The sequence below is a fragment of the Ursus arctos genome, unplaced genomic scaffold, assembly GCF_023065955.2.
Source record: "Ursus arctos isolate Adak ecotype North America unplaced genomic scaffold, UrsArc2.0 scaffold_23, whole genome shotgun sequence".
NCBI classification, from domain to species: Eukaryota; Metazoa; Chordata; class Mammalia; order Carnivora; family Ursidae; genus Ursus; species Ursus arctos.
The window spans coordinates 47,983,505-48,009,636 of NW_026622908.1; the positions used below are offsets into that span (position 1 = coordinate 47,983,505).

At 61.8% G+C, this 26,132-nt stretch overlaps 1 protein-coding gene across 2 annotated transcripts in view; it reads left to right on the plus strand.

Moving 5' to 3' along the window:
* Nucleotides 1-229: 229 nt before the first annotated feature.
* The window catches only part of CHID1 (chitinase domain containing 1), a 29,244-nt gene continuing 3,341 nt past the window's right edge, over nt 230-26,132 (plus strand). The window contains exons 1-10 of one of the 2 annotated variants that reach the window (XM_048213785.2): nt 230-317; nt 9,980-10,493; nt 10,625-10,774; nt 11,029-11,161; nt 11,848-11,892; nt 12,370-12,476; nt 12,827-12,888; nt 15,971-16,063; nt 20,877-20,978; nt 21,565-21,720. In XM_048213785.2, coding sequence (XP_048069742.2) covers nt 10,023-10,493; nt 10,625-10,774; nt 11,029-11,161; nt 11,848-11,892; nt 12,370-12,476; nt 12,827-12,888; nt 15,971-16,063; nt 20,877-20,978; nt 21,565-21,720 — 1,319 coding nt within the window. In that variant the 5' untranslated portion in view covers nt 230-317; nt 9,980-10,022. The remainder of the gene's footprint in view (nt 318-9,979; nt 10,494-10,624; nt 10,775-11,028; nt 11,162-11,847; nt 11,893-12,369; nt 12,477-12,826; nt 12,889-15,970; nt 16,064-20,876; nt 20,979-21,564; nt 21,721-26,132) is intronic. The other variant, XM_048213788.2, reaches the window with a different exon arrangement.

The window sequence follows — 26,132 nt, forward strand, 5'->3', positions numbered from 1 at the left end:
CCTCTACCGCGGTCCCTTCCCCTGACCCCCTCCCCTTGCCCCTAACCCGGCCCTGTCCTGAGCCCCCTGCCCTCTGTCCCCTGCTCCCTGCCCCGCGCGAGAACCCGCCCCTGACCCCGCCCCCAGCCCCGCCTCACACCGGTGCCTGCCCTCTGCCCCTGTTCGGCCCCGCCCCCGGCTTCGGCCCCGCCCTTACCCCAGCGTGCCCTGCGCGGCGGCGGCGGCGCTCCAGCGTTCTGGGGCGGGACTTCCGGCGGCGCCTGAGAGCGTCTTCGGCCGCGCGCGAGGGTGGTCCGGCCGGCCTCCGGGACATGAAGGTGAGCCCCGCAGTGGCCGGCCGGGGTGGCGTCCGCGCCCCGCGTCTCGGCGCCTGCTCCTCCTCCTCCTCGCACGGCCTCAGTTCCGCGCCGCGAAGTGGGCTTGCGGGGGACGCGTGTGAGAGCAGGAGGCGCGGCGCGAGGGAGCGCGAATGTGAGAGTGCGAGTGTGAGCGTGTAGGGCTGGTGTGAGAGAGCGGGTGTGAGCGTGTGGGGCCTGTGAGAGAGCGGGTGTGAGCGTGGGGGGCTGGTGTGAGAGAGCGGGTGCGAGCGTGTGGGGCTGGTGTGAGAGAGCGGGTGTGAGCGTGTGGGGCTGGTGTGAGAGAGCGGGTGTGAGCGTGGGGGGCTGGTGTGAGAGAGCGGGTGTGAGCGTGGGGGGCTGGTGTGAGAGAGCGGGTGCGAGCGTGTGGGGCTGGTGTGAGAGAGCGGGTGTGAGCGTGTGGGGCCTGTGAGAGAGCGGGTGTGAGCGTGGGGGGCTGGTGTGAGAGAGCAGGTGCGAGCGTGGGGGGCTGGTGTGAGAGAGCGGGTGTGAGCGTGGGGGGCTGGTGTGAGAGAGCGGGTGTGAGCGTGTGGGGCTGGTGTGAGAGAGCGGGTGTGAGCGTGTGGGCCCTGTGAGAGAGCGGGTGTGAGCGTGTGGGCCCTGTGAGAGAGCGGGTGTGAGCGTGGGGGGCTGGTGTGAGAGAGCGGGTGTGAGCGTGTGGGGCTGGTGTGAGAGAGCGGGTGTGAGCGTGGGGGCTGGTGTGAGAGAGCGGGTGTGAGCGTGGGGTGCCTGTGAGAGAGCGGGTGTGAGCGTGGGGGGCTGGTGCGAGAGAGCAGGTGCGAGCGTGTGGGGCTGGTGCGAGAGAGCGGGTGCGAGCGTGTGGGGCTGGTGCGAGAGAGCGGGTGCGAGCGTGGGGGGCTGGTGTGAGAGAGCGGGTGTGAGCGTGGGGGGCTGGTGTGAGAGAGCGGGTGCGAGCGTGTGGGGCTGGTGTGAGAGAGCGGGTGTGAGCGTGTGGGCCCTGTGAGAGAGCGGGTGTGAGCGTGGGGGGCTGGTGTGAGAGCGGGTGTGAGCGTGGGGGGCCTGTGAGAGAGCGGGTGTGAGCGTGTGGGGCTGGTGTGAGAGAGCGGGTGCGAGCGTGTGGGGCCTGTGAGAGAGCGGGTGTGAGCGTGGGGGGCTGGTGTGAGAGAGCGGGTGTGAGCGTGGGGGGCCTGTGAGAGAGCGGGTGTGAGCGTGGGGGGCTGGTGTGAGAGAGCGGGTGCGAGCGTGTGGGACTGGTGTGAGAGAGCGGGTGTGAGCGTGGGGGGCTGGTGTGAGAGAGCGGGTGCGAGCGTGTGGGGCTGGTGTGAGAGAGCGGGTTGCGAGCGTGGGGGGCCTGTGAGAGAGCGGGTGCGAGCGTGGGGGGCTGGTGCGAGAGAGCAGGTGCGAGCGTGTGGGGCTGGTGCGATGAGAGCGGGGTGCGAGCGTGTGGGGCTGGTGCGAGAGAGCGGGTGCGAGCGTGTGGGCTGGTGCGAGAGAGCGGGTGTGAGCGTGTGGGGCTGGTGCGAGAGAGCGGGTGCGAGCGTGTGGGGCCTGTGAGAGAGCGGGTGCGAGCGTGTGGGGCTGGTGCGAGAGAGCGGGGTGTGTGAGCGTGTGGGGCTGGTGCGAGAGAGCGGGTGCGAGCGTGTGGGCTGGTGCGAGAGAGCGGGTGTGAGCGTGGGGGGCCTGTGAGAGAGCGGGTGTGAGCGTGGGGGGCCTGTGAGAGAGCGGGTGCGAGCGTGGGGGGCTGGTGTGAGAGAGCGGGTGTGAGCGTGGGGGGCTGGTGTGAGAGAGCAGGTGCGAGCGTGTGGGGCTGGTGTGAGAGAGCGGGTGTGAGCGTGTGGGCCCTGTGAGAGAGCGGGTGTGAGCGTGGGGGGCTGGTGTGAGAGCGGGTGTGAGCGTGGGGGGCCTGTGAGAGAGCGGGTGTGAGCGTGTGGGGGCTGGTGTGAGAGAGCGGGTGCGAGCGTGTGGGGCCTGTGAGAGAGCGGGTGTGAGCGTGGGGGGCTGGTGTGAGAGAGCGGGTGTGAGCGTGGGGGGCCTGTGAGAGAGCGGGTGTGAGCGTGGGGGGGCTGGTGTGAGAGAGCGGGTGCGAGCGTGTGGGACTGGTGTGAGAGAGCGGGTGTGAGCGTGGGGGGCTGGTGTGAGAGAGCGGTGTGCGAGCGTGTGGGGCTGGTGAGAGAGCGGGTGGCGAGCGTGGGGGGCCTGTGAGAGAGCGGGTGCGAGCGTGGGGGCTGGTGCGAGAGAGCGGGTGCGAGCGTGTGGGGCTGGTGCGAGAGAGCGGGTGCGAGCGTGTGGGGCTGGTGCGAGAGAGCGGGTGCGAGCGTGTGGGCTGGTGCGAGAGAGCGGGGTGTGAGCGTGTGGGGCTGGTGTGAGAGAGCGGGGTGCGAGCGTGTGGGGCCTGTGAGAGAGCGGGTGCGAGCGTGTGGGGCTGGTGCGAGAGAGCGGGTGTGAGCGTGTGGGGCTGGTGCGAGAGAGCGGGTGCGAGCGTGTGGGCTGGTGCGAGAGAGCGGGTGTGAGCGTGTGGGGCTGGTGTGAGAGAGCGGGGTGTGAGCGTGGGGGGGCCTGTGAGAGAGCGGGTGTGAGCGTGGGGGGCCTGTGAGAGAGCGGGTGCGAGCGTGTGGGGCCTGTGAGAGCGGGTGCGAGCGTGTGGGGCTGGTGTGAGAGAGCGGGTGCGAGCGTGTGGGGCTGGTGTGAGAGAGCGGGTGCGAGCGTGTGGGACTGTGTGAGAGAGCGGGTGCGAGCGTGTGGGGCTGGGTGTGAGAGAGCGGGTGTGAGCGTGGGGGGCTGGTGTGAGAGAGCGGGTGTGAGAGAGAGTGGGTGCGAGCGTGTGGGGCTGGTGCGAGAGAGCGGGTGCGAGCATGTGGGGCTGGTGTGGGAGAGCGGGTGTGAGCGTGTGGGGCTGGTGTGAGAGAGCGGGTGTGAGCGTGGGGGGCTGGTGTGAGAGAGCGGGTGTGAGCGTGGGGGGCCTGTGAGAGAGCAGGTGCGAGCATGTGGGGCTGGGTGTGAGAGAGCGGGTGCGAGCGTGGGGGGCCTGTGAGAGAGCAGGTGCGAGCGTGTGGGGCTGGTGTGAGAGCGGGTGTGAGCGTGGGGGGCTGGTGCGAGAGAGCGGGTGTGAGCGTGGGAGGCCTGTGAGAGAGCAGGTGCGAGCGTGTGGGGCTGGTGTGAGAGAGCGGGTGCGAGCATGTGGGGCTGGTGTGATAGAGCGGGTGTGAGCGTGTGGGGCCTGTGAGAGAGTGGGTGTGAGCATGTGGGGCTGGTGTGAGAGAGCGGGTGTGAGCGTGGGGGGCCTGTGAGAGAACTGGTGTGAGAGTGGAAGTGTGAGAGCCAGTTTGTGCAAGACAGTGTGGGAGTAAGAATAAGCACTTGAGTGAAGACAATGAGGGTGACAGCACACTGTGTGTGACTGAGGTTGGTGTGAGCAGGTGGATGAGACAGAGAGACCCTGTCCCCAGAGGCCAAGCCAGAATGCGGGGCAGGTGGCTCCGTGTTCATTTGGGGTACACTAGGCCGGATCCCTCCTCATTCGGCCTTGTGCTTTGAAAGCTCTAGACTTTCCACACTGGAGGGTGATTTGTCGGCTCCTCGCTTCCCACAGAGCTAGGGGACAAATGGGTTGGTGGCAAAAATGGATCTTGAGCCATCTGTGGCGTCCTGTGTCCATCACTCTGTTGACTTAGTGTAGCACCGTGGCCAAGCACTGCAGCTTCTTCACCTCTGAGCGGGATCTAGTCCACTTCCTGTGTCCCAGGGCCTGACGTGTAGCACGTGGTCAATAAATGTCACCAGGGCTGTGCTTGTCCTGCCTCTCACACTGCCTTCACTTCCCAGAGTGCACTCACCCCTCACCTAGGAATGCACTTGGCTCCAAGATTTGTGCTGAAAGGCAAGAATGTGTGTGACTGACTATTACACTTGATGCGGGAACAGCCGTACTCTGTTAACCAGAAAGTTGACTCACGGTCCAGCAGCGTGTTGGTGACACACTCAGGGCACATTGGTTAGCATTTCTCAAACTGCATATTACTGAATAGTGAGACCAATTTGACGGGTAAAAATCAATTTCCTTTTTTTTTTTTTTTTTTTTTTTTTTAAGATTCATCCATTTTGGGAGTGAGCAGGCAAGCACATGTGGGGGGAGGGGCAGAGGGAGAGTCGCAGACACGCCGCTGAGCAGGGAGACTCGATCCCACGACCCTGATGACATCACGACCTGAGCCCAAAGCAAGAGTTGGATGCTCAACCCACTGAGCCACCCAGGTGGCCCTAAAAATCAGTTTCTTAAAAATGAAATAGGAAAGTTGTCAGTGTATCACAGAGCATGGTTAGCTCTGATAAGCGGCTTTCAGTGGACTCATAAAATGCGTATGCACATGTGGCACATGCACACATGTACTGGGCTATGACACATTTACTGTGGGTCTCAAAAAACATTTGAAAGTTACTGCTGTGACTTGCTGTCCTTTGATCAACACACTTGAAACCATCCTCCCACGAGCTTGGAGCCCCTGGAACAGTGGGCCTCTCAGTTGTTAGAGCAGATTGGAGACCCCTGCCTCCCAGGGCCCCTCTGGGTGACCACAGACATGAAGTGGTCACTATACACCACACTCTGCAGGGCCCGTGCTGCCTAAAGGAGGTTATTGGTGTGTGTGGAAAAAACTGACGTGAGAGCAGGGGCTCTGCAGAGTACATGGGAGAATTTGCCCACAGGCCTTGGGTAGGATGGCTGGGCCCACCGCATAGCAGGGAGCTGTGGGAGGTGCCAGACAAGGGCCTTCCTGCTGCCCAAGCACGCCACATATCACGGCAGCTCACACACTGTGTCCTCATCACCACGTATCAGGCATTCGGTCTGGAGAGTTCATGGCCAGCCAGGGAGTAGCCCAGCACTCATGAGCAGCCTGCTCCTGATACCATCGCACTTCATCCTGGCACTTGCCACTGGCAGAGTCAGTGGCAGTGCCAGTCCAGGCCTTGAGCTCAGTCTGGCTCTCTCCATTGCTCCCTTCACTGTGTACAGAGCCTGGCGGGGTCCATCTCCCTTCCCCCAGACAAGCCCCATCTCTACCCTTTCCTCTTTCTTCCTTCCCTATAATGTGAAATCATAGGTCAAGGGACGGGTGAGCCATAGGTCGAGGGGTTTCTGGGTGGGTGGGCAGCAGGTGGGGCAGCAGGCCATGGACAGCAGGTGAGAAGGCTACTGGGGCACACCCCAGGCCACTGTGGATTGCTTGAGGACCTCCCTCCCACTTGGTTTCTCATACCTTCCATCCTCCATAACCCAGACCTCCACCCTGGAGCTGAGGAGGAGACTGAGGTCATGGAGTGGAACCGGAGGGCTGGAGTCAAAGGTCGGGGTGCCTGGCAGAGTGGGCCCTCCGTCTCACTCCATGTGGCTCCTGCCAGCAGGTGCGGTTGTCCCTGCTTGCACAGCTGTCCTCTTGGCTCTGCAGCCCCTCGTGCGAACATGTTTGTTCAGGTGTCTTTCTGGCTTCTTGGTGGCCAGGCTTCCTGGAGTTAGTCCCTCATAGCTTGGCAGCCACGATCTCAGCCTAACCAGGTGAGTTCTGTGCCACCTGCCCTCTGTTGTGACTGAGGGAGCCCAATCAGAGCTGTGGTCACAAGATGGGAGGGGGCAGGGACTGTTTGCCAAAAAGTGTCAGGAGAGGGCCTGCTGGGGAGGGGAGGGCACAGAGGATGGCAGTCTGGGCCTGGGTCTTTGTATCCCTCCTCACAGTCCCTTCAGAGTTGCCTTTGCAGCTTTGTCCCTTCTGTCCTCCTGTGAAGCCCTTGGGCCAGCCTTTTGTGCCTCCCTGCCTCATGGGGAGGGACCTCCAGGACGCCTCACCCCAGGCTTTATTCTCCCACGGCCTCGCGCAGGTATGCTGTGAGTGTATCAGGAGACTCAGTCTGCAGGCTTGCTGCCGAGGGCAGCTGCCCTGGGAAGTGACAGCCCAAAGCTGTGCAACCCGTGCTGCTCTGTGAAGGGAAGTGGCTGGAGAGGAAGGTTTTGGACGAGGTACAAACAGGCTCCTGGCCAGGAGGTCAATAGAGTGGAAGGGATGAAGGGGTGAGCACTGCTGAGGGCCTGACTCCATCAGCACCTGACAGGGCCTACCCTGCCTGGCTGGCGCTCTAGTGACCCCATAGCCAGAGGAAAGGCCACATGCCTGCCTGTTGGGCAGGAGGCTAGGTTGCCCCCCCACCCTGGGACCTGTGGGGTCTCCTCTGGCTCTGCCACCAAGTGGCTCCTTATCTGGTCTGGAGGGGGCAGTCCACCGGGGCCGTGAGTCTGTGGACCAACACACTTGCACACCTTAAAGCCTCATTAAGGACTAGAGCCAGCCTGGGCCTGCTTGTTACTTGGCTACCCAGAGAGTGAAAGCAAGGAGGCAGAATTGCTGGGGGAGAGGGGGTGGGGGCAGAACCTAAAAGAGACCTGCAGGCTCATAATAGTCCAGTGCGGGAAAGCCAGAAAATAGAGCTAAAGCCAAGAATACAGAATGATCAGCAGTCCAGATAGCCTCCTCATTTACTTTTTAGCATCGCCCTTGATGTAGTTTTCTCTGTAGGTGTGTATACACATAGGAATTCTTCAATAAAGCTGGGGTCCTTTTGCATGTGCGCATTTTGTAGCATTTGCACTGACCAGTGCACGGTGAGCATGTAGCGCCTGTCCATACTCCAGCGTACCGAAGTGTGCGTCATTCTATTTAAACGGTGCTGTGATGAACCTTCTCCTGCGTTCTCCACGTAAGTGCAGAAGTCCCCCAAAGTGTGATTTGTGAAGGGAAACGTGTTGGAAAGTATATTTATGACTAGATTGTTATACACAAGATTTTCACAAATTGAATTCCCAGGAACAACTCGTGAGAATGGTTGCTGCCCCAGGTCCACGCCATCAGCATCGTACTCTTCAGTCCTCACCAATGCTGCGTGTCTACTCCTTTAATTGCTGGTGAAGCTGAGGTGCTATTTCTGGGGCTTAAGGCACCTCTGTGTATTCCAGGGGATCTCTGTGTATTCCAGGGCGTCTCTGCCTATTCCAGGAGATCTCTGCGTATTCCAGGGCATCTCTGCCTATTCCAGGGGATCTCTGCGTATTCCAGGGCATCTCTGTGTATTCCGGGGAATCTCTGTATATTCCAGGGCGTCTCTGCCTATTCCAGGAGATCTCGGCATATTCCAGGGGATCTCTGCGTATTCCAGAGCGCCTCTGTGTATTCCAGGGCGCCTCTGTGTATTCCAGGTGATCTCTGTATATTCCAGGGCGTCTCTGCCTATTCCAGGAGATCTCGGCGTATTCCAGGGGATCTCTGCATATTCCAGAGCGCCTCTGTGTATTCCAGGGTGTCTCTGCATATTCCAGGGCGTCTCTGAATATTCCAGGGGATCTCTGCGTATTCCGGGGGATCTCTGCGTATTCCAGGGGATCTATGTGTATTCCAGAGCGTCTCTGCGTATTCCAGGGGATCTCTTCGTATTCCAGGGTGTCTCTGCGTATTCCAGGGTGTCTCTGCGTATTCCAGGGGATCTCTGCATATTCCAGGGTACCTCTGCGTATGTCAGGGGATCTCTGTGTATTCCAGGGGATCTCTGCATATTCCGGGGCATCTCTGCGTATTTCAGGGGATCTCTGCCTATTCCAGGGCATCTCTGTGTATTCCAGGCTATCTCTGCGTATTTCAGAGTATCTCTTTGTATTCCAGGGGATCTCTGCATATTCCAGGGCACCTCTGCGTGTTCCAGGGGATCTGTGTGTATTCCAGGATGTCTGTGTGTATTCTGGGGGATCTCTGTGTATTCCAGGGGATCTCTGCATATTCCAGGGGATCTCTGTGTATTCCAGGGCATCTCTGTGTATTCCAGGGCGTCTCTGCGTATTCCAGGAGATCTCTGCACATTCCACGGCACCTGTGCATATTTCAGGGGATCTCTGTGTATTCCAGGGGATCTCTGTGTATTCCAGGGCGCTTCTGCGTATTCCAGGGGATCTCTGCATATTCCAGGGCATCTCTGTGTATTCCAGGGGATCTCCGTATATTGCAGGGCGTCTCTGCATATTCCGGGGGATCTCTGTATATTCTGGGGGATCTCTGTGTATTCTGGGGTGTCTCTGTGTATTCCAGGGGATCTCTGTGTATTCCAGGGCGCTTCTGCGTATTCCAGGGGATCTCTGCATATTCCAGGGCATCTCTGTGTATTCCAGGGGATCTCCGTATATTCCAGGGTGTCTCTGCATATTCCAGGGGATCTCTGTGTATTCCGGGGTGTCTCTGTGTACTCCAGGGCATCTCCGTGTATTACAGGCATCTCTGTATCTTGGGCGTGTATAACATGGGGTACTTCTGCATTATGGCATATCTCTATGTTACAATGTGTCTGTATTACACAGTATCTCTATTATGGGGTATCTATTATGGGGTATGCCTGGCTGGCTTTACAGGGTATCTGTGATAGCCTGTCTGTATGGGGCACCTGTGTGTTACAGAGTTTGGGGTTTTGTGTACTAAGAGGTATGACTACACCTCTTCATTTCCTGTATTTTTGTAGTGGGGCATTTTTTTTTTTTACTGGAGCCTCTTATTCTTGATTCGTAAGAGTTCTTTGCTCATTTGAATAGATAATGGGTAGGAATGCTTTGTGAAGTACGTTCTAATTATTTTTTTTCTGGTTTAGTATTTCTTTAAATTTGCTTTTCTGTTTCCTAAATGAAAGTGTCACGTTTCCTTTTTTTTTTTTTAAGATTTTATTTCTTTGACAGAGCACAAGCAGGGGAAGCGGCAAGCAGAGGGAGAGGTAGAATTAGGCTCCCCAACCGCACCCCCTCCCCCCCCAAGCAGGGAGCCCGATGCTGGGCTCAATCCCAGGACCTGAGATCAGATCAGATCATGACCTGAGCCAAAGGTAGCCACTTAACCAACTGAGCCACCCAGGCGCCCCTTAAGTGTCACATTTCTTTCTTTTTTTAAGATTTTATTTATTTATGTATGTATATATTTATTTGAGAGAGAGAGCAGAGCAAGAGAGAGAGCGTGCACAAGTGGGGATGAGGAGCAGAGGGAGAGGGACAAGCAGACTCCCCACTGAGCAGGGAGCCCAACATGGGCTCAGTCCCAGAACCCCAAGACCATGAACTGAGCCAAAGGCAGATGCTTCACCGACTGAACCGCCCAGGCGCCCCTAAAGTGTCACGTTTCTAGATAATAAATTCCATTGGCGTGTTCTTCCCTGACCTCCACACTGCTGACGTACTTGGAAGGGCTTTCTCTGCCCTGAGTTTACAGAAGCAGGCACCTGTATTTTCTTCTAGTCCTTTCCATGGCACTGCTGTATTACACTTAAGCCCTCCAGTAGCCTGGGTTTTTTTGGGTTGTTGGGGGCAGCCACCATTTTCCTAGATGGCACCCATAGACAGGGCAGCCCTGAGCTGGGGGGGAAGGCTTTCCGACTAGCAGCAAGGAGGCCCTTTCCGGGCATCTGAGGAACGAGGGGCCCAGCAGTGCTGGAGACTGGGCCGGCCACTAGGGCTGGCCCAGGGTAGGGCTCTGTCCTGGGTCCAGTGCCCAGGCCAGTGCCATGAGGACCCAGGCCCTAGGAGGTGCTCCATTTGGCAGAGGGGACACCCTACACTGCTGGGGGTCATGTGTGCTCTGCTCTCTGTACAGCCCCCTGGCCCCCGCGGTTGGACCGCACTGTGATACTCCCACCATGAGGACGCTGCTCAGCACGCTCTGGCTCGCTCTGGCCTGCAGCTCCGTTCACACTACTCTGTCAAAGTCCGATGCCAAAAAGGCCGCCTCCAAGACGCTGCTGGAGAAGGTAGGGATGTTGTGGGAACTGGCCTCTTCCCGCCCCCTGGAGTCACGTGTTGTGGCCTGTGATGCAGCGCTCTGTGGTACTGCCCAGGGCTGTAGCCAATGGCCTGAGAGGGAACAGCTTCTGGCGATGGGGCTGAGGGTGTGCCCACCCCCACTGGCCCCGATTTTGGCCCTCACCCCACCTCTGCTTCTTCCCATGGCCACACTCTTGTCCTGCCTTGTGGAGTTCTATGATATTTGCAGGGGTCGAGTGGATCAGAGAAGAGACATGCCATGCCTTTATGCCGTTTTTCTGGGATGGAAGAGTGAGTCCTCAGGGACTGTCAGCTCCTCAAGGGTGGGCCTTTCCCTGTGGTCTCTGGTGAGTGGCACCATGTTGATCCCAGGACACAGTGCCTGGCTGATCTGAGGGCCATTGCTGTTCCTCGGGGTCCCGCGTCCTGCGTGTGGACGGCAGGCCCTGACCACTTTGTCCTGTTGCTGTTATTTCAGACTCAGTTTTCAGAGAAGCCTGTGCAAGACCGGGGTCTGGTGGTGACGGACCTTAGGGCTGAGGATGTGGTCCTGGAGCATCGTAGCTATTGCTCAGCGAAGGCCCGGGAGAAGCACTTTGCTGGGGACGTACTGGGCTACGTCACTCCAGTAAGCCAGGCCCTGGGGCGGATAGGGAGGTCCCAAGGGCAAGGCCGCCCCTGGAGTCCTCACCTCCCGGGGCTGCGGCTGTGTAGGTCCCCAGGGAGAGAGCCCTCCCAAAGAAGTGACAGCCATCCCAAGGGTTTTCTGGGGTCTTGTCCTGCATGGCACAGGTGGTCCTGTGGTGTCTCGGTCTAGAGGTGGCTCTAGGACCCTCTGTCCCCGGCTCCAAGTGTGCTTACCTGTTCTCCATTTTCTGCCAGTGGAACAGCCATGGCTACGATGTTGCAAAGGTCTTCGGGGGCAAGTTCACGCAGATCTCGCCCGTGTGGCTGCAGCTGAAGCGGCGGGGTCGGGAGATGTTTGAGGTCACAGGCCTTCACGACGTGGACCAAGGTTCTCATGTTGCTGCCCATCTGTGCCCGTCCTGAGGGCCCAGAAGGGTGTGAGTGCATGACTGCATGCATGTGAGTGTGAGGGTGCAACTCTGGGAGTTTGTGTGTAGCTGAGTGTGTGTGCACAAGTGTGAGACTGTCTGCCATTGGCCCAAACCCTGTCCCCCTTGGCAGTTTGTACACAGGGTCCAGAGAGGAGGTGTCCAGAGGGCCTGGCTGTCTTGGCAGCCACCTCTGTGAGCACACACCCAAGTTCACATAGCTGTCCCCCTTTTGGGTTTGGAAAGAGAGCGTGTTAGCTAGTTGTGGTGTTCTGAGACCTGAAGCCATCCCTCAGTGCTGGGAGCACAGTGTCAGAGGCCACAGGTTGGGCAGCACTGGGATCTGGCCCTCAGGCACCCTTTAGCTCCAAGAAACACTCCTAGCCCCCTTGGAGGCCACTTTTCTCTAGATGGGGCCAATGCCACCACTTTGTCCCTAGTGGCCCAGAGGTCTCACCTGCCCTGGCTGCTCTGCGGGGGGGGGGGGGGGGGGGGGGCGGAGAAGGGAGAGGAAGAGGAGGACAGGGCTGGACCCACAGATTCCCTCCTGCTGCCTCCCCTCCGCACTTCATTGCAGGGGCCCCAATGTTTCCTTCCTTGGGGGTGAGCTGGGTCCCTGCATTGACTGTCCTCTCCCGTCCCACAGGGTGGATGCGGGCAGTCAGAAAGCAGGCCAAGGGCTTACGTATAGGTAAGTCCAGTGGGCCTGGGCTGTCAGGGCACCCAGCCCTTAAGCCACATGTGTGAGGTGGAGGCCCTGGCAGGACCAGGCTGAGAGTGATGCCAGCCCTACCCTGCCCAGTCCTGGAGCTCCCCGCTGGCAAGGGTGTTCCCAAAGTACAGCAGGATTAGCAGGGTCTGGGGATTGGAGCGAGCGAACAGGTGACAGCGGACAGGAGCCACGGGGGCTGGGGCCAGGTGGGGACTGATCAAGGTGGAAGACGTCCAGCAGGAGCCAGGCAGTGGTGGGCTGGCAGAGCTGGGGTCTGGGCACTCGGAAACTTGGTGTGTGAGGGGGAAAAGAGGTCGGCGTTACCCGATGCCGCTCCCTGGCCAGGCCATGTGGGTGCTCAGCTGTGTGGTCACTCTGCTGTGGTGGCCAAGGGCTGCCCTGAGGGTGGGCCAAGTACGGAGGGGTCACAGTCCCCATGTGGGTCTATTCCCCAAGTGCCCCGACTCCTGTTTGAGGACTGGACTCATGAGGACTTCCGGAATGTCTTGGACAGCGAGGACGAGATAGAAGAGCTTGGCAAGACCATGGTCCAGGTGGCCAAGGTGAGGCCTGGCACTGCATAGGGTCAGCACGGGTTGCCCTAGGCTTCCTCTTGACCACAGAGGTCCTCAGGTGGGGAGGCTTCCCTTGGGCGGTACCCGGCTGCCCACTGCCCTCCTGGCCCTTCAGGCCCCCAGGGGTTGGGGTTGGAGAGGCACGTGAGTGTCGGACACACGAGACTGAGCCCCTCTGCTCCTGGCTCCTGTGAGGACCGCCACACTGCCCCCTTCAAAGAGCGGCTTCAGGGCCTGCTGTGACCTCACTGCGTGGGTGGCAGTGGCTGGTCTGTGTTGCCTTCCCACCCACCCCTCCTGGGTCATCAGACCCTCCTCACCTGCCCCATGCCTTTCAGAGCCAGCACTTTGACGGCTTCGTGGTGGAGGTCTGGAGCCAGCTGCTGGGCCAGAAACATGTGTGAGTGGGCTCTGTGCTCTTCCTGCCCCTCCCCCCACGGCGTCCTGGAGGAGGTTGGAGGAAGGGCTGAGGGAAGGCCATCGTGGGGAGGGCCTTCTTCCCCCTTCTACACCCGGGGGCAGGGACGGCACCTTGAAGCAGCCAAGAGCCAGTGTCCGGCTCTGACCGCGCTGCTGCTTTGCCAGCCTGGATGCCTGCGCGGGTGGTGAAGGGAGTGTAACAAGCGTCTCCCCGCAATGCCCTGGGAGAGACCTGCGGCCCAGGTGGTGATAGCAGGGTCAGGTTTGGACGTGAGCAGGAGCTCCTCTGCTGAGAAGAGGTCTGCTGAGTGCGTCCACGGAATCATCTAGGACAAGAGTCAGCCGCCCCTCCCCTTGCGGTGGCACCCACACTGCCTGTGACCAGAGTGACCAGGCAAGGTGGGAGTGGTCAGGTGTCACCTGCAGCAGCCACTCCCCACTTCTGTCAGGGACATGGGGGGTCAGCCCCACAAAGGACCAAGCGGGTACCGAGCTCTCCTGAGCAGGGTGTCTCGGGGTTCGCGTGGCAGAGCGGTGGTGTAACCCACAGGGTGCGGGGGCAGCGGAGCCTGGCAGCCAGCTACCACTGGTTCTAGAACTAGCCATCCCCTCCCTTTCCTGCCTGAAGGAGTCCCAGCTCAAAGCCTGAGCCGCCCTCCCCCTTGCTTCTCCCTGCCTGCCTGTCCCAGCAGGGAGCACTGCCTTCTGTCCTCTTGCAGCTGCATGTCACTCTCTGCCCACTCAGAGGCAGCGTCCCCAAGCAGGTCTCCTGTCTCCGAGTGCGGGTGGAAGGCATCTGTGCCTACAGCCAGGCATGCCTGGGGGCTCCCTGCCCAGGGTTGGAGGGGCTGGCCTGTCTGGGCAGCCGTGGCTCCCTCCGCACTTGGGCCCAAGCCCCTAGCCCTGGGAGGGCCCTGAGGCCCACTTTGTGGGGGTGGATGGGTAAAGATCGTGCAAGCCACGTTGGGGGTCTTCCTGTGTCTGTCAGGAGCTGGTACAGGGCCAGTGTGCCAGGAGTCCTGGCTCTTGGCAGAGAGACCCTCCTCACCTCTCCTCCCAGGCAACAGCCCTGACAAAATGACCTTCCAGCACCTTCTGGATGTGGAGCCGGAGACATTCCCCTGCAGCTTCTCACCAGGCAGCTTCATTCTGCCCCAGCTCTCTGCAGGGGGTGGGCGTTTACCTGAGCCGCAGCTGCGTGATGAGGGGGCGGCCAGCAGGGCAGTCAGGGGCCAGGTGGAGTGGGGGCAGAGAGCATCCAGTATGGCAGACGGCTCTGGGCACATTGCTATGTGGGAGCCATCTCCCAGGACGGAATGGGCCTGGCTGCTGCGAGGCATGATAGGAACGTTTCTCGACGCCGTCCCCCCCCCCCCCGCCCCCCATCACTCTCACTGGGGCATCTGATGAGGTGTCCGAGGGCTGTTTCCTTCTGCAGAAGTCAGCCTGGAAAGGCCGTTGTGGGCAAATGCTGTGGGGCACCTGGCCTGTATGGTGTGGTGAGGACAATGGCACAGCATCGCCTTGACTCCCTGAACTCCGGGTCCTCCAGGCCTCCCTCCCACAGAAGTCCTCTGGGGAGGAGCAGGTGGTCTGAGCATTGGAGCAGCAGGGATGGTGCCCAGCTCTAGTGAGTGGCCCGGTCCCCTCCATGCGTGCCCAGGGCACACAGGTGACCCCAGGTTCCCAGCTGGTAGGTGCTGCCCCAGGGGCACAAGACCACCCTTCCCTTCTCACAGAGATGCAGTCCTACGGCTGTCCAGAAGGCCAGGAAAGCCAGTGACAGTGATGGTGCTGTAGGCACCATGACAGCTATTGGCAGAGTGGATAGGGGCGTGTGCTCCCCAAGGGCTTGACCACAGCCCCGCCGCCTCGCAGGAGAGACTCCGCAGCGCCAGTGCTCACTCCCACTGAGCCGCGCTCCAGCGGTCAGTACCCAGCCCCTTCTCGTCAGGACAGCTGGGGCTGCACCTGTCCTCTGCGCACCTGTGTGGAATGGGGCCTGGGGGTGGGCACTGGGCCCCATGAGCCGGCTGTGCACGGGTAGCCAGGACAGCCCCACCATCCCTGCTGGTGAGAGTCACAGTGCCTATGCCCCTCCGATCTGCACTGTGCGTGAGGGGTCACCGTGCTCCGCAGGCGGGGCCCAGGCCAGACCGAACACAGCGCGGCTCCTGGGGCTGCAGGGCTCCTGGGCACCGGTCACTTGGCGGTCCTCGCTGCGTGACATGAGGCAGATGGGGGTGCCTGACAGGTGCTCGCAGGTGCTGCCTGGAGCCAGGTTAGTCTCCATTCCGCTGGCCATACGTGCCATGCCTCTGGGGGCCAGAGGAGCCCATGACTCCAGCTCCCTCTGTCGCCCACCTGGTGGCCCACTTCCTGCTGAGACATGTCCAGGCACAAGTGGAGAGTCACACCTGATGCCCACCCACAGGTGTTCCTTCTGTGTGTCCAGGGCCGAGGATGCTCCCTGCCTAGGGCTGAGACAGACAGCTGTGTCTGGGTAATTTCCAGGCTGGGAGTGGCCCCATGAGGGGCCTAGGTGGTTGAGGCCAGTGGTTTGGGGCGCTAGGCTGGGACTCCCCCTTAGCACAAGGCCTGGTTGATGGAGCTGCTCTCGCTATTCTGGTCCTGGGGCACCTCTCAGGTGCTGTGTGACGCCCAGTAGGTCAAGTGGTGTTTCGTGGCCTGGGCTGACCCAGCCACCAGCAGGTCAGTGTGCTGGGCACGTGTCGGTCCTTCCTCACCCCCGGCCAGGCTGTGTGTCTGGGAGAGTCCAGAGGTGATGGGGTGCTGCCCAGATGCCCCTTCGTTCCCCATGCCGTTCTCAGGGTGACCCTGAGCAAGGAAGGACAGAGACCAGCCAAGTTCTGAGCGGGCCCAGTTTCAGTGGAGGGGGACCCCCGCGGGACCTGCTGGCCTGCCCCAGTGCTCAAGTGTCTGCAGGGCGCAGAGCCGCACTGGAGCCCCCAGGGCAGAAAATGCCCGTGAAGGGGCGTCTGCCCTGTAGCGGGTCAGGGTCAGGGCCCTGGACTTCCTGTTGCTCTCCTGGCTCTTTGCAGGGGCCTCATCCACATGCTCACCCACCTGGCGGAGGCCCTGCACCAGGCCCGGCTGCTGGCCATCCTGGTCATCCCACCGGCTGTCACTCCTGGGTAAGTGCCATGCTCGCTGGCAGCGGGCAGCTCCTACCCACCCCGTAGCAGCCCTGGGTGGGTAGATGCCACGGGAGCTGGGGCTGGGGACCCATGTCAGCCACGGCAGCGCATCCCCACATGTCAGCAGCGGAAGGCTGCACCTTCCATCCGAGCACTGAAGATGTTAGAAGTTCCTGAATTTGAGGGGCTGTGTCTTCTAGATGCTTCCACTCTCAGTGGGGCAGCCCTGGAACCTCACTACAGCGCAGAGCTTTAGGGAATCCGCACCTGCCGCGTCCTTGGGAGGTCAGGGCTGTGTGGTCATGCCACCTCCTTCCCCAGCCTGGCTGTTCACCCTTCCCAAACCAGTGAGGCAGCCCTTCTGGAACCCAGGGGACAGGGAGGCCAAGCAGCACAGGCCCTCGTTGTTGGAGCCGTGTCCCCTCTGCCCAGGGTGTCGCCCAGTGCTAGGCACCATGGATGCTCAGATCTGTTGTCACAGAGGTCTGGGTAGGACCAAAGGGGGCTCTGCTTGGCCTTTGCCAGCCCAGCCCCTTGGCCCACAGATGCGCACTGGGCTCCCACCCGCTGCCCCAGGAGGAAGCAGCTGGCCCACCCTGTTGAGGGGCAGGCAGTAGGATGGTGTGCCGGTTAGTGGAGCAGCATGGGTGAGCCTCTGGGGCTGTGATGTCCAGCCGTGGTTCACAGGCTGACGGGCTCACAGAAGCGCCAGTTGGCACACGGAGCCTGCAGGGCTCTCCGGCAGCTGTGACAGATGCTCCCTGGGGACAGCGCCTGCCCGGCCTTCATGCCCCACAGTCTGCACTGCGTGCCATCAGGGGCTGTGGTCTGTGCTCCCCCGTACCCTTTGCATTACCTGGGCATCAGCCTGCTATCTGAGTTTTCTCCTCACACTTTCAAGGTCCTCAGTCCCCTGTGGGTGGGAGGGTCCGACAGGCCAGCACCTACCTTCTGGAGCAGGGCGGGTTCTGCTCAACCCAGGAGGGAACCCAGCCAGAGCCCCACCTGTCTGTCCTTCATCCCGCATGTACAGACGTATGTATGTGTGCACATTGCTGAGTGCGTGTGGGGTGCGCGTGTGTCCTGAGGCTGGCTCCAGTGGGGACCTGCTGCTCCCAGGGCAGGGGCTGTCGTGGCTGCCTGAGCTTAGAGCTGGGGCTGGCACTGGAAGAGGAGCTTTTCTTGGAAGGCCGAGGGGCGGACCCTCTAGAGCCTGTGGGTTTGGCTACAGCACTTGGCGCCCATTTCCTGGGTCTCCCAGTTTTTGTGGGTGGCTTGGGGAACAGGGAGTGCTCGGCCGGGTCGAGACCCTGTCATTCTTTGTGGTCAGGAGCCATCTGTGGGATGGGTGCAGGAGGCGCTCTCAGTGGGGGTAAGCTCCTCAGGGGCCGGGGGCGTCTCCTCAGGCTGAGAGCTGGTGCTGCGCAGGCCAGGCCAGAGTGCCCGCCTGCAGCCCGCTCCACGGAGCCTAGCAGCTTCTGGCGCGTGCATAGCACAGGGGTGCAGAGGATGTGCTGGAGAGTGTGGGAGGGTACGGGGGCTGGACGCCCCTCAGGGCTGCCCCCTGGGCCTGGCCTGCAAGGGTAAGGGTGTATCCGTGCCCGGGGGTGCTTACCCTGAGCTCCTGGCACCTAGGCAGGAAGTAGACGGCCCGCCCCCACCCTGCAGCCAAGGGAGGGATCGTCCTCCTAAGGCAGCCTGAAGGGGGATGTCCGGGGGTGGGGGTGACCATGGCCAGTGTGGTCAGGGCTGAGGGTGTGGGTTCTAGGTGCGATGGGCTGTGGACATGGCCGGGCCAGCCCCTCCTGGAGACCTGGCTGTGTGCCGCCCACCCGCAGTTGGGGGTGTGGGCCTGTGCTGTGCTGTCCCAGTGTGTCCCCTGACGCTCTGGCTGGCGGTGCCCTGCAGGAGCTCATCTCATTGACGACATTGACCGCCCCCCCCCCACGCTTAGGGCTCCCCAACAACAAGCCCATTAAACGCCCCTTCTTGGCGTTTCCTGCAGTGAGACGTTCTCGCGCTCCTCGTTCACCTCACAAAGGCTGGCTGCCGGCGCACTGAACAGCGTGCGGTGCCTTTTCTCTGCTGGGGACCTGTGTCTGGGACTGGCAGCTCAGGTACCATGCTGACCTTGAGCCCTGCCCCCAAGGTCACAGCCCTGTCTCCAGTGGACCTGGCGCTCTGGAGCCTCTACTCAGCTTCGCACAGATGGAGACTCTAGCTCCCGGTGGAGGGGGAGCCACGGGGTTGAGCCAGCAAGAGGCTGTCAGGGGCTTGGGCGACCAGGCCTGTGGGGAGCAGACATGGGTTCCCTGATAGCAAGAGTATGGTCGGGGACACCTGCCTTCCACACACCATCGGGGGCCACATGCTGTGGGGGCGGCCCTGTGGCTGGTGGCAGGGGCCAGTGGCCATGCACCGAGCCTGTCCTGACCCCCAGGACAGTTGGCCGCGGGAGGGCTGGTCAGGGGTAGGACTTGGGGTTTACCACCAATAGGTGGCCCATCTGTGGTGTCTGGGGGAAGACAGCAGAGGAGAAGGGGTGCGACGTCAAGCTACAAGCATGTGGCCACAGGGGACTAGGGAGACGGGACAGGATCCTCTCTGGGGAAGAGACCAGTCGGCACCATGAGAGGTGGGGTCCCCAGCAGGTTGGGGCGACTGCATCAGTGGGGCTGAGCCCCAGACATGGCAGACAATCAGGGTGATGGAGGAGGGAGGCACCACCATGTGGGGGTGAAGCAGGGGCCAAGGGCAGAGAGTTGGGAGTCCTGGGGAGGGTGGGAGCCCTGGAGGCACACAGGCTGGGGGGTGCCAAGAAGAAGGTTGAGGGGAAGACAGACCCCCGAGGGGGGTGGTGGGCTGCAGGGCCCCACCCTGCCCAGGCCAGCCTGCTCGGTGTATAGGAAGAACCGTCTAGACGTAGAGGCCACACTGCATGTGTGCCATCTGGCCACCTGGGGAGGGAGGCCGGGGCTGCAGGACATTGCCAGCCGCACCTGGAGTGTCCTTCCCCACTCTGGCAGCTGTGGGGTCTCGGTAGAGGGGCATGCGTGGCTGCCCAGCCTTCTAGAAGGGAGGGATGCCCATGGCTGGAAAGAAGGTGACTCGGCGAGAAGCATCTGGCCGACTAGGGCCATCCCAGCAGGAGAGTGTGGGAGCCCTGCTCGTGGCAGGAGGCTGGTGCCCCGTATGGAGGAGGGGCCCTGAAGACCTGGATGCCCCAGGAAGGGTGTGGGGGGCACAGGGGAGGGTAGGACTGTGGGACAGACTCCACAAAGCGGAAATCGCCGCTGACAGGGCAGCCACTGAAATTCGCGAAGGAGGAGAGGCTCAAGGAGTCTTGTCTTACGTGAGCCTGGTCCAGACTTCAGCAGTCCTCCCTAAACTGTGAGCTTCTCAGGGCAGGGTATTAACGGGAGAAGGGCCTCGAAAAACTAACCTCCCCGACCCCCATGGCCGTCATCAGGAGTGTCTGCTCCAAGCACCGGCAGGCCTGGAAAAGGGAGGCCTCTGCCTCGTAGAGCGGGTTTGCTAGTGCACCTCCTGGGGACCTCTCCCCAGCTCATTTCCTGAAGCCCCATGCCTGCCTGAGTCCCACCCCCGGCTGGCCTTTCCTTCACACCCAGTCCTGGCCCTTCCAAGACCCTGCGTGGGGTCCCCTCTCCCAGCTGAGTAGGGAAGGTGTCTGGCACCACATGTTCTGCAGAAGCTGCCAGGCTCTTCAGGGACCAAGACGTGGGACTAAGGGATGCTCTCCCCACGAGACTGCCACACTGCCGCCCACAGCCCTGCTTCCCCTCCTGAGCCACTGAGTCCAGCAATGGCAGGGCCTAGGTGTCTGGGTTCTTACGTGAACGTCCCACCTGGAGATGGGTGAGCCTTTGAAATGGGAAGCAGTTTCCTAGAGCCAGTGTGCCCACTGTTCTTGTGGCTCGCCAGGGCCGAGGTCTAGAGGGTACAAGATGTGTTCGTACAGCCACCTGTGGCCCATCTTTCTGCTGGGGCCTGGCATCTTCCGGCCTGCTCTGGGGGGCTTGTCCTCATCAGGGAGTATGGGTGTCCTGGCCCAGCAAATGTCCGCCCCCAGATGTGTCCTTGAGCACCTGGTTGTGTCCGATGCTCAGCACGGAGTTGGGATCATGAGGCCATTGTCTGCTGGCGTTGCCTATCTTCAGGTCCTGTGGGTGCCCCGTGTTTCTGGGGGGCCTGGGCCTGGCGTGCTGGCTGCCCCCCCGAAGGCAACTGGAGAGGCTCTCCTCTGGGCTGGAGTGGGGCTGCACCCGGGTCCCATGGAGTGGATGACCACCTCTGAGGCCCCTGCAGTGGGACACACTTGCCCAGGGTCCTGTTTTTACTCACATGTGGAGAGTCCCCCCGGGGATCTGGCACTCAGGGGTTACTGCAGGCAGAGCAGACAGGCCAGCAGGTGGGACCACCTGTGGGAATGGGGCCATCTCAGAGAAAGGCTGATCTCGGCCTTGGATGCGTGGTGGGGAGGGCAGGGACAGGGAGAGAAATGAGCCTTTGCTTGACTGCCAACATTGGGCTCGGTCTCCTGGCCTCAGCCCATCCCTGCTCTTGGAATGTGGCCCTGACTTCGCCACGGATTGTGCCCTGTAACTGAGTGACAAGTTACTTTCCAGGGAAAGTGACCTGCAGCCCTGTCAGCGTGGAGGGAGGAAGGGGCGTGGTCTGGGGGCCCTCACAGCCAGCTTGCTCAGACCTCAGGTGGACTCAGGTGCCAGCTGGGGACAGGGCCGGCCGGGCTGTGAGAGGGGCAGTGCTAGTCATGCATATCTTTTTGCAGGACTGACCAGCTGGGCATGTTCACACACAAGGAGTTCGAGCAGCTGGCCCCCGTGCTGGACGGTTTCAGCCTCATGACCTACGACTACCCCACAGCACAGCAGTGAGTGTGGGCACCAAGGGGCCCAGTGGGTTCCATGACTTGGCACAGATATACATGGCTCCTCTGGGCCCAGACACTGGATGGGCAGCAGGGCAAGGCCTGGTTTGCCACCAGCGTCCTTGGGGCTGCACTGCCGTCAGCTCTCGGTTCCAGGGACACGGGGGGCCTGGTCCCTTTTCCCCTGAAGCCCACAGTTGCCCTTGCACTGGGCAGCCTTCGTATTTCCAGGGCATGTGACAGAGGGCAGAGATGTCTCCTCATGGGAACCCCATCCCGGGGTGTCCATCTCTGGCAGTACAGTGGCCGCTGGCACTGGGCCTGCCTTGTTGCCAAGGAGAAGGTGCTCCTGTGGGTGGGATCGCTGCCTCCAAGGGAGCCTCGGGTGTGGGCAGTGTCACAGTGCTGCCCACTGCTGCCTGTGTCCACCGCAGAGGCCCGGGTCCAGCTAGAAGGCAGCGCGGGAGGCCTGGTGTCCGCTGCCCTCCTTCCCCCTGCGCACAGCCCGCTGTCGCAGCCCGGGGTACCCACGGGACGTGGCAGGAGGCCTCTGGCTGCTGCTGAGACCCCTCCTCCCTTGCCCCCGCAGGCCTGGCCCCAACGCACCGTTGTCCTGGGTCCGAGCCTGTGTCCAGGTCCTGGACCCCAAGTCCAGGTGGCGCAGCAAGATCCTCCTGGGGCTCAACCTCTACGGCACGGACTATGCGGCCTCCAGGGACGCGCGCGAGCCCGTCGTCGGGGCCAGGTGAGGCCCCCGCTGTCCCGCGGCTCTGCGCGTCTCCCAGGGGTGGTGGCTTAGAGCCACGTCGGGTTGGGGGACACCCCTTGAGGCTCTGCCCCATCTGCAGGTGTGCGGACCGTCCGAGTGGCCAGTGGGGCTGGCCCGGGAAGCCCTTGGTTCCGGCGCACACCCACACCCGCGTGGGGTCGTGTCCCGCCTGCGGGGCCGCTTGTGTCTCTCCCTTTCGGTTCTGCTGGTCGCAGACGCTTTCAGCCTCATTTGGCATTGATTTTTTGGAAGATGCTTTTGCTGAGTGTGTAGTACTAGGCTGTCCTGTCTCCGTCTTCCTGCTGCGACCTGTCCAACGACACGGAGCCCGGCGCGGTTTGGTTCAGGTGTCCCCTTGTATGGTTTCTTTATGTGTTTTGAGCTTGGTTTTCATTGAGCTTTTGGGACCCGTGTGTTTATACTTTCATGAACTTTGGAAAATTTTGGCTAGTTTCTTCAAATGTTTTTTTCTATCCCTTTCTTTCTCTTTTCTTTTTCGGGCCCTCAAATCTGGGTGTCAGGCCAGTCGGCTCGTCCCGCCCGCTGGTTCTCGTGTCTTTTTCTCTCTGGCCCGGTTTTCACTGGTGTTCTGTGCCTGTGTTTCGTGAGCTGTCCCCTCCCCGCCTTTCCCGCTCACCTGTTGTGGGGCTCACGTCCAGAAGTTCGTGTCGGGTGTCCTCCTCCGTGTTTCCTGCTCTTTGCACGTGTGGGCTCGGCTGCGACAGCTGTGCCCTGAGGCAGACCCGCCCTGGGTCGGGCAGCTGGTGGCTCTCGTCCCGAGCTCCTGTCTGGCCGGAGCTCTGCAGACCTGTGCTCCTGGGTTGGACGCCAGACGTTGTGCGTTTTGCCTCATTGGGTGTTGGGTGTTTCTGCGATCCCAAATCTTCACCTTCGTTTGGGGCGTCTGGAAACCACGTGAGCCGGCCGCTCTTCTGGAGCACCTTCCTGTCGGTGGGGATTGGGTTCAGATGCTGTGACCTGGGTGCGCGCCTGTTGCAGCCTGCCGTACTTGTGGCGGGGGGGGGTGGGGTGTCTCTGCAGGTCATCTGCCTCCACCAGGGACATGGCGTGTCAGCCTAGGCAGGGCGGCCGACTACCCGATGCCTGCTGCCCCGCCAGGCCTGTCCGTGCCTGTCGTCCGTGGTGACCCCCTCCAGCTGTGCCGTGGTGGGGGGGACAGAAGCTGCTTGGATGGTCCTTGGCTGGACTCGTGGGTTCTGAAGGGCTGCTGCCAGCCACCTACCCAGCGGGGCGGGGGGCTTCTGTGTTTCCTTCAGGCCCATGTCCCATGTCTGCACAGCTGATGCTGGGGTCTGGTGCAGCCTGTGGTGCCCACTCCTTGCCTGGCCTCTGGCACGGGGGGCACTCTGTGTCTCTGAACCAAGGCCTGCCCCTCTCTGCTGGGAAGGGTCTGGGGAAGTGGCGTGGACGTGGCGTGGATGTGGCATAGACAGCAGGAGGTGGGGCAGGCCAAGGAGTGGCTCCCCAGCTGCTGGGGGGCTGAGATGGTGCCTGGCCAATTGCTGGGGCACTGCCCCATGTCCGTGCAGCAGATTGGGGTTCTCGGCACCCAGCCACCTCAACCCGGAGAGCTCCCCCTTCCTGTTTACCTGTCCTTCTGGCCAGAGCTGCTCTGTGCTCTTTTAGTGCTGCCCCTCCCCCATTGCAGCTCCTTTCTGGCAGGGCATGGCTGAGAAAGTTCTGGAAGTATTTCTGGTGCCCCTGCTCTGCCCCATGTCCCTCACCGGGTGCCTGGCTCAAGGAGGCAATGGACAGAGCCACGTCCTGAGCTTGGGCTCCCAGCACCAGCCCCATGCCTTCAGGGACCTAACCCTAACCCATGCTGTCTGCTGACCGGTCAGCTGGGAGTAGGAGCATGCTCGTGTAAGGCCAGAGGCCCCCAGTGCCCCCTAGCCGCCTCTGCTGCAGCCTTGGGCTCTGCTGGCCCAGCCTGTGGGGGCCGGGAGGCGTTAGCCCTGCGGTGCTCAGGCAGCCTGCGCTTGTATACATTCACTGTCCCCCTGTCCCGTGATGCCCACGTGGGTGGGGCAGTGTCCCCCTGAGGCCTCTCTCCTCGTGTGTGGACGGCTGTGCTCTCCCTGGGTCCTCACGGGGTCATCCCTCCATGCGTGTCCGTGTCCTGATTCCCTCTTCTCATAAGGACCCCAGTCCCATGGGATCAGGGCCCCCCGGTGACCCCGTGTTAACTTCCAGCACCTCTGTAAAGGCCCCAGCTCCAGATGCGGCCACATCCTGAGGTGCTGGGGGTCAGGACTCCAGCATAGGAATCTGGGGGACACAGTCCATCTGCCACCACCTCAGGGCTGGAGAGTTACTGTTTATTCACTCAGTGTAGGCCCACAGCGGCACATGGAGTGGATTGTCAGGCTTGTTAACCCCAGCCTGGCAGTGAACCCCGCACACCCCCAGCCTGGGTCACGTGATGGAGGGCACCCCGCGGCCTCCGCTGGCCGCCAGTTTCTGGCCCTTGACCGTTGAAGGCAGGGAGACAGGGCCTCGATTATGACGGCGCGTGTGGGTATGTGCGCCCCCCCCCACCACCTGCCCTCAGATGTGCGGGGGCTCTGGCTGTCCCCCCGTCCTGCTCCCCGCCCTCTTCTGAGATGTCCCCCTACCCGGGCTGCCAGCCTCTGCCTCCCAGCCAGCCGTGCCCCACTGAGAGCTGCCGGTGGGAGGCCAAGGAGGGGGCAGCCCGGCTCCGGCCTGCCTGAGGGCAGGGGGCTGGGGGGAGAGTGGTCTGTGGGCCCAGGGGGTGTGGCGGGACTGTGTGTCAAGGACGAGCTCTTGCCCCCGCCCACCTTGGCCGGAGCAGATGGCAGCTCAGCGGGGCTCCCATGGGTCAGAGCGGGCACAGTGCTGAGGTGGCAGGGCCACAGCTCACGCCCCTCAAGGGCATGTGGAGGTCGGGCTGTGGTCCCACTTGGGTCCTGCCCGGTGGGTGTGTCCCACAGAGAGGGGCTGAGGGGCCTTGGGTGGCAGGACAGGCCTGTGGCCGGCAGGCAGGGTCACTACTACAGCCTCCGGGCATCGGGTGCTGACCAGCCTGAGGATTTTGAAGCAGGCGAGGGGTCACGTCTGCTTCTAGGGCGAGCTGTGGTGTAGGGCTGCCCCAGAGTCACCTCCATCCCAGGCCTCTGCCTGCCTTGCTGTAGAATGGGGCCAGGCCTGGTGCCCTGAGACCAGGCAAGAAACTCTGTGGTCCTGATGGTGGCTCCTCGTGCCCCTCCTCATCCCCCCACGGGCCCCCAGGCGATCGTGGGCTGCAGGTCAAAAGGGCTGATGGTGCGGGCTCCACCGGTGTGCTTTATGTGCCTGTGCAGCGGGATCAGGGTGGATGAAGGTGCCCTTGGCCCCCAGGGATGTTTGAGGGAAGGAACAGGTGCCCCCAGGGGGCCCATCTCCTGCCTGGCTTTCCCCTCCCCTGGGGGTCCCCTTCTGGATCCTGGTAATCTGGGGGCCATACCCTCCACGCCGGGCAGGAGGGGCTGTGCTCCACGCCGTGGTGTGTGGGTGCCCACTGTCCAGGGGTGGGGCGCCTAGGGGGGGCTGGCTTCTGAGCCCTGTGAGGAACCCACAGGGGTCCCAGGAGGGGCTTCTCACTGGCCCAGTGGCAGTCAGGGCTGCTATCCCAACAAGGGATCCTTGAGCCTCAAGCCCCGGACGAGGTGTGGAGGGGCAGACACGCGGCCCTCAGTGCAGTCACTCCCCACAGGCCCCCACGCAGTCAGACTCACGCTTAGGGGACCTTTGCCAAAGTGGGGTCTCAAGCAGAGGACAGTTCCCAGCACAGCACCTTCCCTGGGGTTCGTGTCACAGTGAGCTTAGCCCCAGCTGACGGGGATCATGGGGGACATCCCCCCCTCTACAAGAGGGGAGTTGAGCCTGGGGAGGGGGTCACACCCCCCTAGGTCAGTCCCGGGGTCAGAGCTGCAGTCCAAGAAAGGACAGCAGCTCCTGGTGAGAACAAAGGACACACACAGAGCGGGGTGATGGGCGCTGGCCCGTCTGCCAGCATGAGCCCCCCCAGTGTGGCCTGAGCACTCTCCCCACACCTGGCGTGAGCCCTCCTGCACCCGAGTGCCTCCCCACCCCTGTAACACCAACAGGGAGGCGCCCCTCAGGCCCCTATGGGTCTCACTCCACTTCCTTTGCCCATGGCCTGATTCTTCCAGGCAGTCCTCCTGGCCCGCAGAGGAGGGCTAACATGTGTGCCCCTCTCGAGGCCACACCTCTTTGATCCATGAGCCAGACGGAAGCGCTTAGCAAGGCTCTAGATTGATGCCTTTGTTTGTGGGGTGGGCTCTGATCCAGCACTCTAGAAATGCAGTTCACCGAGATGCACACTGTGGCCATCCCCCCCAGGAACT